Source organism: Labrus bergylta, chromosome 15 (assembly GCF_963930695.1).
Source record: "Labrus bergylta chromosome 15, fLabBer1.1, whole genome shotgun sequence".
Lineage (NCBI taxonomy): Eukaryota > Metazoa > Chordata > Actinopteri > Labriformes > Labridae > Labrus > Labrus bergylta.
In genome coordinates, this window is record NC_089209.1 from 27,168,712 (window position 1) to 27,184,676 (window position 15,965).

The following is a 15,965-nucleotide window of genomic DNA, read 5'->3' on the forward strand; positions in this document are numbered from 1 at the left end:
GCCAGACTGACTTCTGACATTTTAGCAGCTCTTTATCACCTTTACAGGAACTCTGTTATACACAGAGTGAAAACTCTTTTAAGGACATATTTACTCTCTGGGCTCCTGATAACTTCTCTAAGTTCTAATATTGGTATTACTTAAGGACAAATGTGGAATATAAGTCGCACCGGTATATAAGACACAGCTCAGAGAAAAAGAAGGTTTAAACTTTCTTCCTGCTGTATAGTTTCTATCCTGTGCAGTTTCTGTTTGCACTCCTACCAGCTCCAGTACGGGAGTTGAACTCTCTCTTCATGTTGAAAGTCGTGATGTAAAGATCCTTGTCCATCGACTTGCACACTTGTTGACTTTATTTGAGGAGTCTCTTTCATCAAAGTTTTAACTACGGAACAGAAAACCCCCTTTTAAAAAGTAAATGTTATGTTTGTGTCCTTGTGTTTCCCAGCACAGCTTGCAATACACAATGAATGGAGATTCATTTTCACTTGCATCAGGTTGCAGTGTGTGGTGATGAGGGGCTGCACTCGCAGTAATGACTCAGTATTGTACACTGGTACACTTTCTAGATTAAAAACAACAGGTATCTGAAGTGCGTTTTATTCATCCGATTTCACCATAAATCATGTAAAATGTTCAACTTGTTATAACTTTCACTACAAGATACTTATTGAGGGCAAAACCCTCCATGTGCTGCTCCTACATCAGCTGTTTTCACACACGCACTCCTGAAAATAGCAACAGGGTCCGCTAAGTGATGATATAATGAGAATATTTGTCTTTACATCAACGCTATGTGTCACAATTTGAACTAAAGAGAGAAGAACAACAAACTTAATGCAGCCCTTTCTTTACATGCAGTAGTGGTCATGTGAATACTCTGCACCGTGCAGCAGTCACATGATATAAACGTCTCTCCTCCTCCTATTGGCTTAGGCTGAATTCTCTGGAGAATATCCTGCTGCGTTCTCACATCAGCTCACTCTGACTTACTGCAGAAACAACACTCGGGGTCTCCTCTGGTAAATATCGGGAGTGTTTCAGGAGTTTTCTGCCAGTGTGAAAGCCCTCATGGAGTATTTTAATGATGATCAAAGACTCATTTTTATCAGGTTCTGCTTTGAAAGTGTGGTGGACAATACTTTTACCAAACTGATGAATTACTATTTGGACTGAGTATTACCAACATCAAAATGATTATATTTCTTTTGAAGGTTTGAACATAAAGAAAAAGCCAGGGTGAAGTTAAAGTCTTAAACAGATACAACAAGTTCCTTTCAATTTAAGATGTCTGTCTTTACATGTCTGTGCTTTGTCCCAGCACACGATTTAGAGATTTAATCGAGTCACAACTTTATTTACTGCTTTTGTATTTGAATGGAACTCAGTCTGGTAATGAGAGTGTTTGATTTATTTCAACCATCTTTTCCAATTCATAACTAATCTACTTATTATTCAGGGTTTTTAGATGGGTATGACATTAGCTCTATTCACACATGCAAATAAACTCCTGAACATTTCCAGACACTTTATGAGCTGAGCTTCATGCATGAAAAACAAACAGCAGAAAACATTTCCTGTCCCCTTTATTCATTATTCCTGCCTCCAAGTTCAAATGTCTGCCCGATGTGTGAACACAGCAGGGAATACTTAGTAGTTGTTTCCACTCTTTCCTACAGTGAATACCTCATTTGATTCTTTCTTTTTATAGCATGGCTATAAAAACTAGAGCTGTCAAACTATAAGTTATTTAAATCCTGATTAAAATCTGAATTTCAACAGTTAATCGCTTGTTTCAGATACCTTTATTTTGCTTTCATTTAGAATATTTGTACTGTCTTAAACTAAGGGAACTTTCCTTCCTGTTTGGCAACAAATCTGCTTTTATTTTGAAATAAAGTGAAAAGGGAAGTTCCAATAGATCGAAGACTAGAACTTTAACTCAACCATGGAAAAAGAAACAAGTTAAAAAAGACAGCTGAAGGGAATGACTCAGCAGCCAGGTAAGGCACAGCCGGGTCGTCCATCACTATGACTACGGGGAGACTCTGGGTGGATTATCTACGACGCGGCTACATTGTCAGAACAACATACGATTAAGAAAAAAAGAAAGTGTTCATTTAGAGGCATCGAGATGAACACATGTAAACATACCCATCACTGAGGATTTCTCCCCCAATTCAGCAGACAAAGTTTTTGGTTTGGTGGGCAATAGTGGCTCAAAGTCAGACTTTGGTCGTGTGAAAGGCACCTCTCCATTGTGCCTGCAGATTTAAAGGAAAATGGAAAATCACTTAGAAGAGAAAAAACAACAGGACACACGTTTTCCAATGTGTGCACTACAAAGACTTCACTGTCCTCTATTCTCAAACACTCTTCTGTCCTTGTGTTCCTGTAGAATCCTTCAATGAAAAGGTTTCTTTGGAAAAGTGAAAAAATTAACCACTGATGGATATACAGAAGAAAAGACAACACACTGACTTGAGATTTGGCGAGGGGGCAAGAGGCTTGTCAGGCCTTTTTGGTGGAAGGCTTCCTGGTCTGCCTTTGCCTGGAGGGGGAACTGGCTTCTTGGGTGGAACAACGGGCGCTGCAGGCTTGGATGGCTTATGATCTGATGTCGGCCTGTCGGCTGTAAACAGAGAAAGAAGAGAGTTACAAATAGAAACCAATCTTTGTCGCATACCCACCTCAAATAGTTTGTCAGGAGTTTGACCAGTATAAAACTTATCTTATTGTATATAAACATGGACGGTCTTACCTTTGTCTTCTGACCTGATGTGATGTGGTTTCCTGTCGGCGCTTGGTACCTCCGGCTTGGGAGCTGTAAAATGAAGCATAATCATCTCATTAGGCAGAAGTTCTGTCTCCATAATACTCTGAATTAAAAAAGCTGCATGGTGAATTCCTGTTTTAAGGCTAAAGGAGCGTCACAGACTGTCTGGATGTTCTGAAAAATGATTCATTGTTGCCCCTCAACAACATGAAAAATAAAAAAATAAAAAAAGACACGCACATCCGTAAGCGAGTGCTGGATCCAAAAAAAAGATCCACACGCAGAGGAGCTTATTTATTACGCATTTGTTTATTTGACATGGACATTCAGAAACATTAGTGCTGTAACATTTAACCATGCAGTCCCACACGTACTGCTCTCAGTGTTTTTAGCAAAATGCTAAATTACAACACCTGACCACGGGAGGCTTTAAGATATATGAACTTATTTAGATACATCATCCTTAAACAGGAGCTCCTCGTGTGCAGATCCATTTGACAACATGACACATGAATGAAAGATTAAAGTTGTTTGTTTCAAAAAAACACATTTGATATGAATACAAACGTAACATTAAAATGTACCCTAAGCGATGCTTCTCTGTAATCTGGAAACACCACGAGGGCGAAGTGTTGGAGGTTAGCACACTTTAGTTGTAAAACAAAAGTGAAGCAGCACCCTGTTCTCACACTCACCTCTCAGGTGTTAGATTTTAATGGAGGTGCAGAGTGTGGAGTGTTCCTTACCTAAGCTTTTTGAAGGTGGAGGTGGCTTCTTCGGTTTCTGACAGGAAGAAAAAAAAAGGTTTAGGTAAAAAACAGGTCAGTGACATCACAGTGGATGACGACGTGTTTCACAATCTTTACTTCAATGATCGCTAATAAAGAAAGTGTAACGGAACCAGATGCAGAACAAACTGACAGAACTCAAAGAACTGCTAGGAGCTCAACAACATGTTGTAGGTTAACACTGACCAGGAGCCAGGACAATCTCCTATGACTCTTGTGTTTACATTGAACTGTGCGAACGAACGCTTCCACAGATGAGTCGCATCCTGGGAAAGAGGCTCACGCTGAGGTCTGAGGATCGTCCAAGTATCATAAAACTGACAAGAGACTTTTTGGATTTCTCAAATTGAAAGATCGTATTTTCTGCATTAAATGAAAGTCCATTTAATTTCTGGTTTATATATATATATATATATATGTTCGTAAGGTTAAAAGTGATAGTTTGATTTGATTTATGTTTTCATACGATCTACAGAACTAAAGTTAAGTAAAACCTAGTTTATCGTCTTAGACTTTTAAACTATATACAGTTTCATCATATTGCATGTTGTCATATATAAAGGGTAACATAAGCATATTATCTTTCTATGTTTTCACATTACATTGATCTATGATGTGATTTCTTTGTGGACTGTTAATTTACAGCTTTGAAAAGAATAATATTCCACAATGTTTAGCGATTTCTCTTCTAATGTTAAACTCAGAATGCTCATATTTAGAAAATATGGTAACATCATCAAGTGTTTTTCCGCGTGAACTACTTTGAGTTTATTAAGTAAAATCAGGTAACCTAATTCAAATCATGAAGTTATTGTAGGTCGAGTGGCGATCCGGCCCTCCCTCTGATACAGATATGCAGAGTCAACTTCTCAGTTAGTCGTCTTTTGGCTCTCCAGAGAGTGATCAGCTGGTCAGACCGCTACTCTTATGATATCATCTTTTGTGTTTCCTTTTTCCACGTTTTCATTCATTCTTTTTGTAAACAACTAATTTTTATCTGACTAGAGATAACTTGAATTGGCCCACAAGTTTTAATTTTTAAGACTTTTAATTCTTTTGATATACTCGGAGCCACTGAGACAGACGACACGGCTTCAGCTGCTTAGCATCAACTTTACATTGCTGTGTGACGTCACTTCTACCTGACTGTTGAGACAGTCATTTGGCTGGCAGAAGTTCTGGTGGATCAGAAAGCGATCCGTCAGTATCTTAAAGCTGGACCACGTGGGGAAGTTTGACTGAACATTAATAAAGTAACCTTTCCTGAAACAGCTTCTGCCTGGAGAGATTTCGAGGAAGGGTCGTTGTCCAACACATTCTCATTCACATTCTCTCAATCACATTTTTCTTTAATCATTACAAAACCATTTATCGTTTTATTTGTTACTTTCACCATTATGACGATACCATAATAGGCAAATTAGAATCAAACTATTTCATTTCCATTTTGTTATTTAAGTCATACAAATGATAATCTTTGATATTTACTTTATTAATCTGCATTATTGTTCACGATTCCTGTAATAAAATCACACGTAATCATTTAGAACTTTGTCTGTGTTTCTTTAATGATTGAAGTGATCCTAGAGAACTTTTACTGACATTCTGATGAGACTGAATAATTAATTAACTTATTCAGTTAAAGTTCATTTCTTCCTTTAACAGGAAGTGGTGCACCCGAGGAATAATTAGAATATAATATCTTAATAAGTTCATTACGCTACAAAAGTAAATAGGGAAGAAAGGCCAACGAGCTCAACAAGTCCAATCAGATTCAAACTGGAACTGAGTCACATGTTGAGGTGTTATGGAGTTCTCTGCTTGTTCACACGAGAATTCAAATTACACTAAACAACAAAACAGATCACTGCTTTTGTTTCTGCATTGAACGTGTTTAAGTGAAAGGAGACAAACTCAAAAGAAGACTGTGTGTGAAAGTGCAGGATCATAGTGTGTGATCAGGGCGCTGACAGCTTACCTCTTCTGACTCCTGCTTAGGTGATGATTTCACCGACCCTCTGGACGTCAAAGTCTAAAATGTAAAGATGAAAACAGAGAATAAAATCATTGAGTTATAACAACCTCAGAACACATTCTACGATGGAAAGACGAGGCTCCTTTCCATAAACATTTTCTGAACATTTAACATGTCATTTATTTCTACTCTTCCTTTTCAAACAGAACATTAAGAATATGAAAATGCATTATTTCAAATGTTTAAAGGCAGGGTTGGTCATTTTCTAAAACTAGCATGATTTTGAAAGTAGCGTTCCCTCAGTGCTCCGTCTAAGTCTGTTTTACTCCTCACAACAGCCAACAACAAACTCTGTATAAACTCCGTTATTGGTGACGTGCTTTGAGTGTGGGATAGTGAACACAGGGGGTAGAGAACGAGCAGGGAGACAGGGAGGCGTCTGATTGGTTCATCAGATTGGTACCTCGTGGCAGACATTGGTTGAAGTTTTTACAGACTTACATCTGACACAGATGACAGATTTTCTTTGTTCCTTTTTCAGAGAACATGAGTTATAAATTTCTGTCAGGACCTAAAGACAATTTACACCAAAATCTGAAAAAGTGGATCTGGAGGAAATGACCAATCCAGACTTTAAACAAGAAGAAATTAAAATGTTTGTTAGTTTCTGCACACGTGTCCATAAGTTGCTCGTTGCTAAGCAACACCTGGGTAAGGTGGAAAGTGGATGAACCGGTTCTAAGTCCTGCTTGTTTGAATTTGTGTCATTTTGTCAATAATTAGCTGACAATGTACAGCAGAGTTTCAAAGAATCCAAAGCAGGGCTGGAAATCAGCACTGGTCACCCACCAAATACTGGTGGTGTTTTTTTGTTTTTTTTTCAGTGACAGGTGAATTTGCTAAACTTACTTTACTTTTATGTACAAGCCACCGTAACAGAGTGATTTTAACACACAAGCTTTAAAACAACAAATCCATGATCTTGCCTCTCAGATAAATGAGTTAGCGATTGAGGACATAACTGCAAGGAAACTCTTATCCTCCTTCAAATAATGTTTTTTCTGTTTCTGAGTGAGAAAACGAGCATGTGAGTGTTTTAAAATATATATTCATACAATAGAAGAACACGTGAATGCTGTCAGCTTTGATTTGATAGTATACATTTTTCTGTGGCTTCAAATAAAGTGGCAGGTTAAAAAAAGAGTGACTGGTAGATTTTTGAATCCAGCAGTCCCAGGAGAGCAACAAATCCTGTGACATGTTGTGCTGAAGCTTCAGGACATGTTGTCCTCTGGTTCACTGATTCTTCACCTCACCTCTCTCTCTGCTTCAGACAGAAGGACGACAAAGTTGTCGGGGAAGACGCCTTCTCTGCCGCCGATTTCCCCTCGCCACCAACCAGGCTCTCCTGTGTCCTGATACATAAGAGTGTACAAAAAGAGTGGAGTCATTCATCTAATATGCCTTAAAGATGTCCTCTTAAAGCAGGAAGCTTATTCAGAGAAAACAGAACTGCTGAGGAGAGGAGATGCACTTCTTCACAGTGTCCACTAGAAGGTGCTGGACTGCTGAAAAAGTCTTGGCAGGCAAAAGGTTGTGTCCCCATTCTTCTTGTGGTTCAACAACAGGCCCCGAGTCCCAGTTTTCATAGCTCACGCCTCGTGTCAGAGGCAGCTGAGCTGATCCAGCAGTTTGTGTACGAGGGATATCTCTGGATTAAAACAATCGTCTAACAACCTTCTCACATTTTAAAAGTCATACTCTAACTCTGTGAATGTAAATATAATACAGTGACATGCATTCTTACTGTGGAAATCTCTCCTCCTGTTCATGAACTGATGACAGCGATCTTATCGAATACTTCAGACATTATCAGGAAACGTTTCTAGTCCTTTAAAATCTGTTGAATGCTTACTTTACTCTTATCCACCACAACTGTGCCAGTCACCTGCTGCTTAACACAACCCTCCATCCCTTCTCCTCACTCCAAGTCAAATCAGACTACTCGTCCTGTGGAGAGACGAGGAGGCTGCTGCTTTCAGAACAGATACATGCTGTTTGTCATTGAAGCAGAGAGTCGTCAGAGGGTGGACAGCTGATGTCATACCGTTAAGTGTGAAGCTGATTTATGCAAAAACACTTAGAAACATCAACATCACAGACAAGGCAAGCTAAAGATCAGGTGGGAAAGAAGAGACTGATACCATGATCTAAAAACTGTCCAGCAGTACGATAGAAGAGGCAGTTTTGTTGTTTTGATCCCAGTGAGTACCAGCCGGGATTTTAAGATGAAATGTGGTTTATAAAACTAGAAATGACACCATAACATGTTTAAGATACTTTTATGTTAGAAGTAGATTTGATAAGTGGGGACAATAAGGGTCAAATACTTTTGATCCCCTAATATCAGAACTCCACTTTGTACAAAAAAGCTCTGCAGAGTGAAAAATGTTGAGTTCCAGTCGAGCCCCCTCGTCCTCACGTGTCTACACGAGCGACAGAAAAAAAAAAAAGAAACATGGCGGCGGGCAGTAGGAACAGAATCAAGCTGATTTTGTCGCTGACGCTCCCTCGTGTAGCGTGCTTTCAGGACACGCTGTGACGCTCTGGTTTATTTTCATAACTTTGACACCTAGAGCGTTGAAACGTACCTTGCTCAGGATGTGGATGACTTCTCCCTCTTTTATGGTCAGCTCGTCCTCGTTTGTAGAATCAAAAGCAAACGTGACCTTACAGTACTCTTTAGCTGCAGGACACAGAAATGATGCAGTTAAAACACTAACAGAAGAGAACAGATTCAGACATGAACTTAAACTACTTATCTTACTGTTAACACTTCACCTGAGGTCAAAACCTTTAACAGGACACGGGTTGAATTAACGCACACAGTGAAAATTCATCCTACTCGGAGACTGACTCCACCTTTTAAAGGTTATCCAGAAAAAATATCAACACCCTGTCAAGTATCTGGTTCACATTCAAGCTCCTCAAACAGGATCCGTTTTCCTCAATGTAAAGGTGAAACATCATGTTTTATAACCCAGATGAAGGAAAGCTGCATTAGACCGCTTTCTCCATAACCCTAACTAAAGGCATAAATGACATTTCAAGTTCTGCTTCCTCACTCTTACATTAGAGTAATCTAAACAACATTAGACAACCGACTGCTCCAGAACATTTCTGATCTCAGGTGAATTGAAAAATAGATGTGGCAGTTAGATGATGGATCAAACCCACATAAAGTCCAATACATTGAACTTCTAGGTAGTGTTGTAGTCAGGACCAGATTAACCGAGACCAGAGTGCTCCGATGACAGCAAGACATTTAGGGATCGAGGCCAAGTAAAGACTAAGACATTGGTCCATACAAATCACTGAAAAATCCTCATCTTGTGTGCAGGGAGCGTGTCACTAACACAGAGCGTAACAACGGGAAGGTTGCAGCCGTAACCGGGGAATACAAACCAAACTATAAATGAATTTAAATGACTTGTTCTTTTAGAAAGATATTTTTTCTTCTAACCACAGTAATGACCTGAGAAAGAAGCTTATCCGTGATGGTCTTGACTGGTCTTGATTTAAAATCTGGAGTCCGTCCAGTTTGAGACCTAGACCAGACCGAGTAAAAATGTTTTTAATTCAGAGACGAGACTGAGACCTTCTCGAGACCAACGCTGACTTCAAGTACTGCACATTAGTTCTAGGCATAAATAAACGTTTTCAAGTTGTGTTTCAATAATCCAGAATCTGTTCCCCTTCAGTCAACAAACCAAAAGCTTTCCAATCATACTGCTGTTAAAGGCCTGATTGAATTATAACATAGATGATATCAACATTACCTATGGGTTATCAAATGTGTTGTTCTACATTTCAATGTGTCTGAATAACACTCTGGATTCTTAAGAGTTGATTAGTTGCCAATCAAAGGGGAAGCAGGGAAACGACAACACAGAGGTACAACAGAACACCTTACATCTTGACCATAATGCCAGAGGAAAATGGCTGCACCGTCACACAGTAGGTGGATGAAATACATTTCCCACAAGTCTTTCAGTTCGTTTAGAGGTTTTTACCTTTGGATTTGTTGTCTCCGTCTACTCTCTGCGCGTCGCTCATGTTGGGATGGGCAGGCTTTGCAGTAGATGGTAATGATGGGATTGGCTACAATGAAGCAAACCATACAGATGGACATGAGTGGATATGTGGCTTTATGTACACGACACCCCTTCGAGGAAAGTTTGTGTTTGAGGGGGGGTAGAAGTCTGATCAATCCTGCTTCTGCACGGTACGGGACAACTTTGCCTCGTGTGAGTGAGTGCAGTGTTATAATGTATGCTTGGTATCATACTCAATTTGCTAAGGATCCCGAGCAGAGCAGTATGTGGGGTATGAGGGCTGCTCCACATGGATGGACCCTCGGTTGTGAAGTGGAGAGTGTGAGGGCATGCAACATGCGGTAGATATGTGAGGAGAGGAGGGGAGTGACAGAAGCTGTGTTAGTCGTGAAAGAGAGTGTAGTGGGGGCTGTAGTGAAGAGGAGAGAGAGAAGGGAAAAACGGGAGAGTTTAAGAACGAAGTTAAATGTGTAACTGTTTAAGCAGTAAGCTTCTGGAAGTTAAAGAAATACCTATTTTAATGATTGTGTCTTTGAAAGAGTAAAACCTTCCTCGTGTTAAAGATGCCAGTTTACAAATGGTTAAAGGAAGAATGTGTGGGGGCGCTGGTGGTGCAGTGGTTAGAGCGTGTGCCCCATGTATGGAGGCTGTAGTCCTCCAAGCGGGCGGCCCAGGTTCAAATCCCGCCTGTGGCTCCTTCCCTGCATGTTATTCCCCTCTCCCTCCCTGAGTTCCAGCTCTATCCACTGTCATATCTCTCCATTAAAGGCACAAAAAGCCCAAAAATAAATCGTATAAGTATATTTAAAAAAATAATTAAAAGGAAGAATGTGCAACTCTTTGATCCGGTAGATGCCCTCAAGCACCAGCGTTAAACCAAAACAAGCTGCTGTTTGTCCACAGCGGGGTTAAGTGTCTTACACATCGGACACATTGCTGCAGGAGCTGGGGATTGAACCCTCAACCTTTTGGTTGGAGATGACGACTCTACCAACTGAGCCACAGCCGCCCACAAAATCTACAGTTGTTTTTTTTTGTTTTTATCTACACCCAGGCGCAGGTCTAGATCAAAACATCTTAGTTCTGAGATTAAAGGGGTTGCAGCTACAGTGACTGGCAACAGCAATGAATAATAGCATAGGCGTTATGGGTCCATCATGTGGTCCCCCGGTGAACAGACAGGTCACGACCATCACATCATGGATGTAGGAAACATGATCTGAGTCACTGTTGTCATCTGAAAGCCTTCATTACTTATTGCATCCATTCAACTGAGGGTGCACGTGCTCTTGCGGTAGAACCGGGCCGGTCTACACCGGGGACCCAGTGCATGCAGGTGCAATTTAAAGGGGCATATTCTTTCAGGAGCTACAGAAGTGGAAGCACAAAGTATGTCTGCCAGAAGTTTCTCTCTGTAGTTGTGATTTGGATCTTAGCAGGTTAGAGTGTTATCACATTATTTAATTGAAACACTCTCTGTGAGTGAACAAAAATTTATTACACTGAGCCGTTTAAAAAAATATTCTAAAAGACATTTTCCGATGCGGGCCATAATATGGAAGTTGGTCTGGTAGCTGGAGAGGTGCCAGGGCACTTCCCGAGGCGCCCTCGAGCATGTCTCGAAAATAATAATAATGTTTACACCCGTGAACAGCTGGTTGCGCTGTGCCAACCTCGGATACATCCAGCCGAAAGACCGGACATCCCCGCAGAACTACGGAGGAAGAGAAGGGGATGCAGAGCCGGAGTGAAGTGTCGGGAAAAGAAAAGACGGTACAAACCATCCGTGCCGTCTTCAATTATGGGGAATGTAAGATCTCTCCCTAATAAGATGGAGGAGCTGACGGCGCTCACCTGGCTTCAGAGGGAGTACAGGGAGTGTAGCATCGCGGTGACTGTTTACACCCCCCCCTCGGCAGACGCTGCTGCAGCCTGTGAACTCATCCACAGTGTAGTGTCTCAGCTACAGACATCACACCCCCAGTCTCTTCTTCTCATCTCAGGAGACTTTAACCACGCTTCCCTGTCTGCCACTCTCCCTACTTTCACTCAATATGTTGACTGCCATACCAGGGACAATACAACTTTGGACTTACTGTATGCAAACACCAAGGATGCATACAGATCATCACCCCTCCCCCCCTGGGCCGCTCAGACCACAACCTGGTAAGACTGCAGCCCATTTACATACCTATGGTGAAAAAACAAACCCCCACAACCAGGTATGTGAAGAAGTGGTCTAAGGAGGCCACTGAGGCACTGCAGGACTGCTTCGACACCACTGACTGGGAGGCGCTGTGCAGCCCACATGGAGAGGACATCGGCGGTTTAACTCACTGTATCACAGACTACATAAACTTCTGTATTAAGAACACTGTACCCACCAAAAAAATACAGTGTTTCTCCAACAACAAACCCTGGGTGACCCCTGAGCTGAAAACCCTGCTCAATGAAAAGAGAAGGGTTTTTAGATCTGGAGACAGAGAGGAGCTGAGGAGGGTGCAGAAGGAGCTCAAGGAAAAATCAAGGAGGGGAAAGCCAGCTACCAGGAAAAGATGGAGGAGCATTTACAACATAAAAATGCAAGAGAAGTCTGGAGGGGGCTGAATAACATCTCAGGTCACAGCAGAAGGTGTGGGAGGGGCCCTGAAGCAGGAGACAAGGAGTGGGCAAATGAACTGAATCTGTTCTTCAGTAGATTTGATTCTGCTCCCAACCCCACCCCCACCCCCACCCACCAGAGTGCAGACCAGCCTGCTTCTCAGACATCCATCTGAGTACCCTGCCACCCCCCTCAACAGCCCTCTCCTTCTCCTCCTCCTCCTCCTCAGACGACCCCCCAACAACCCCCTCCTCTTCTTCCTCCTCCTCCGACGGCCTCTCCATAACAGCTGATCAGGTGAGAAGTCAGCTGAGGAAGATCAAGGTGAGGAAGGCCACAGGTCCCGACGGCATCAGCTCCAGACTCCTGAAGGACTGTGCAGACCAGCTCTGTGAGGTTCTTCTGCACATCTTCAACCTGAGACAGGAGAGGGTACCGACTCTGTGGAAGACTTCCTGCGTGGTGCCAGTCCCAAAGACATCTCACCCCAGGGAGCCTAACCACTTCAGGCCTGTGGCCCTCACCTCTCACCTGATGAAGACCATGGAGAGGATCGTCCTCAACAACCTCCACCCCCTGGTGACTTCAAATCTGGATCCTCTACAGTTCGCCTACCAGCCGAACATCGGGGCGGATGACGCCGTCATCTACCTGCTGCAGAGATCCTGGACTCACCTGGAGAACACCGGCAGCACTGTGAGGGTCATGTTCTTTGACTTCTCCAGTGCCTTTAACACCATCCAGCCTGCACTGCTCAGGGGGAAGCTAGAGAGAGCGGGACTGGACTGTCACCTGGCTGCATGGACAACGGACTACCTCACCAACAGACCACAGTACGTGAGGCTTCAGGACTGTGAGTCTGACATGGTGGTCTGCAGTACAGGGGCCCCGCAGGGGACAGTTCTCTCCCCTTTTCTCTTCACCCTGTACACCTCGGACTTCTGCTACAACTCTGGGAGCTGCCACCTGCAGAAGTTCTCCGATGACACAGCCATCGTGGGGTGTGTGTCTAAGGGGAGCAAACAGGAGTACAGGCAGGTCATCATGGACTTTGTCGACTGGAGTGAGCTCAACCACCTTCAGCTCAACGCCAGCAAGACAAAGGAGATGGTGATTGACTTCCGCAGGAAGTCACCCCAGACTGCACCGGTGAACATCCAGGGCTTGGACATTGAGAGGGTGGAGACGTACACATACCTACAACAACAAACTGGACTGGTCACACAACACCGACGTTCTGTGCAAGAAGGGCCAAAGTCGACTACACCTGCTGAGGCGACTGAGGTCCTTTGGAGTGTGCAGGACTCTGCTACAGACTTTTTATGACACTGTGGTGGCGTCTGCACTTTTCTATGCAGTGGTCTGCTGGGGAGGAGGGAGCACGGAGAGAGACAGGAAGAGACTGAACAGACTGGTCAGGAGGGCCAGTTCTGTCTTGGACTGTCCTCTGGACTCTGTAGAGGAGGTGGGTGAGAGGAGGATGTTAGTGAAGCTGACATCCATCATGGACAACCCCTCTCACCCCCTGTAGACACTGTGGGGGCCCTGAGCAGCTCCTTCAGCAGCAGACTGAGACACCCACCCTGCAAGACAGAGCACTACCGCAGGTCGTTCATCCCATCTGCCGTCAGACTGTTTAATCGGACTCTTTAACAACATCACCACCTCATGCTACACACTGTGTGTGTTTTGTTAATAACAAGTTACTGTGTAATTTTACATTTACATTATTGTATTTTTTTATTTTATTTAAATGATGTAAATATGTTTGATCTGTGTTTTTAACTTCTATTTTTACTTAAGTATATTCCCGTCCCCTGTTTTTCTGGAGCTGCTGTAATGCACAAATTTCCCCCACGGGGATCAATAAAGTTTATCTTTATCTTTTTTTAACAGAGTGTGAAAACAGTATTTCCCCTCTGAGATTAATAAAGTATGTAAAATAAGAAAATAAAAAATGTGTTAAAAAATGAAACCTTTATGTTTCTTTGATGTGTGATCGTAAATATCTCCATGTGTCTGGCTGTCACATGGCCGAGTCAGCACTTTCATACAACAACAAACCATTTGTGTTACCACAGCTGTCTCTATTCTAATGTTTGTCACGTTATGTATGTATCACTCTTTAGGAGTTTTAACATGATCTTGTTTGCATCAATAGATAAAAACAACATGTCAGGACATTGACTACAGAACAGGTACAGACTACATTCTTTCTTCTATTATTTACAGAGACACAGCACACTTACTCTCTCCTTCTTCTCGTCTGTTTCAGAACTGGGCAGCCGGGTTTTTAGTTTCACAGACCCTTCTCTGAAAATATCTCCGAAGCCGATGCCTCGGATCTTCTTGGGCTGAGCTATGACTCCGTTTCCTGGTGTGGGCTGTGGCGATGTGGGCGTGGTGAGGCTTTCCATTCCACTTCCATCTTTGGAAGAGATACAAAAAACAAAGGAATTAATTGTCTGCTCCGATGGCGGCAATGGACAACATGATGAGTCTGTAGTGATTCAAAAACATATTCAGAACCATCTTTAATGATACTTCAGAACAATTCTCACTTTTCAATAAAGTAAGTGTGTGGATGTTCAGGTGTACACACATAACCACACATAACATGTAAGAGCTGCTTTAGCTCTCCTGTCAAACAACAAAGGTAGAAACCAGCCAAACGTCTTGTTGAGACTTGTTTCAGTCAAGCTGCAATCACACCTCAACACCTCCATTAATGCACTTTGTTTTACAGGCGTTGAAATAAAGGTCATTAAAGAAGCAATATTTCAAGCTAAGGATAAATATGGGAGTGAGATTTGAGAGAAAGGAATGATCACTTTTCCCTGCATTGTTTTTAAGAGCAGCTAATACATCTGCCTTAGCATTTTTTTGATATCATGTGTGATTATGCTGAAATTCAAGCTGCACCCCTTCACATAAACAAGGCCTTGCTGGTTTGTTTGTTTTCTTTGTCTCACCGGTCTCGTCTGCTGCTGCTGCTGCTCCTGTGTCGTTGGTCTCTGCGTCCTCTCCAGCAGCGTCCACCTCTTTGACAAAGTTGGAGGGAAACAGTCCGGACTTGCCGTTCAAGTTTCCATTCCACCAGCCCTCTTCAACCTGCACAGAGAAGAACTTCACTAAATGACACAACAACTTAATGCTCTTTGTCTTTGTGGTGCCAGTGTCCAGTAGGGCTGCAGGAACGACATTAGGAAATCCAATATTAAAAATAATAACAATAATCAAATGCCTGATTACCATTTGATTATGTAACTTTGTTATGAATAAATAATTTGTTACAATGTTTTAGATGAGGAGTGAATAAATTCACATGAGGATGTTTAATGTTCCTTAAACAGTTTTACAAAAGTAGTCAGCCTAAGTGTATTTCAAAAGCCCAGGCTTGAATTAGGCCACTCCCCCTCAATGTCGCGTCACGCACGCTGGCTGTCCACACTGCCTCCGTTAAACAGTTCTATATAATATATCTCTCTGTGAATTCTAGTGTCCCCTTGCAGACAGTATGACATATAGTGGGTTTTTTTAATAAAAGATGGACACGTGGATGTGTTGGGCTTTGTCTTGAGGAGCAGCACAGCACGCAGAGGATCGTCAACAAACGGCTTGCGGTGTTGCTGACGAGTCAAAGCACAACATTTCAGTCACAGATGTAGATATTATTAATACATCGTTATCTCCACTTTATACAACAAGA

At 42.3% G+C, this 15,965-nt stretch overlaps 1 protein-coding gene across 2 annotated transcripts in view; it reads right to left on the bottom strand.

Annotated features, from left to right (window-relative positions):
• Window positions 1-15,965, bottom strand: part of cd2ap (CD2-associated protein) — a 46,446-nt gene that overhangs the window by 14,784 nt on the left and 15,697 nt on the right. For both annotated transcript variants that reach the window (XM_065963572.1, XM_020644016.3), the window contains exons 5-14: window positions 15,229-15,367; window positions 14,506-14,684; window positions 9,613-9,700; window positions 8,191-8,285; window positions 6,856-6,954; window positions 5,543-5,596; window positions 3,523-3,559; window positions 2,762-2,824; window positions 2,482-2,632; window positions 2,155-2,264 (exon numbers count right to left, since the gene is read on the bottom strand). In XM_065963572.1, coding sequence (XP_065819644.1) covers window positions 2,155-2,264; window positions 2,482-2,632; window positions 2,762-2,824; window positions 3,523-3,559; window positions 5,543-5,596; window positions 6,856-6,954; window positions 8,191-8,285; window positions 9,613-9,700; window positions 14,506-14,684; window positions 15,229-15,367 — 1,015 coding nt within the window. The remainder of the gene's footprint in view (window positions 1-2,154; window positions 2,265-2,481; window positions 2,633-2,761; window positions 2,825-3,522; window positions 3,560-5,542; window positions 5,597-6,855; window positions 6,955-8,190; window positions 8,286-9,612; window positions 9,701-14,505; window positions 14,685-15,228; window positions 15,368-15,965) is intronic.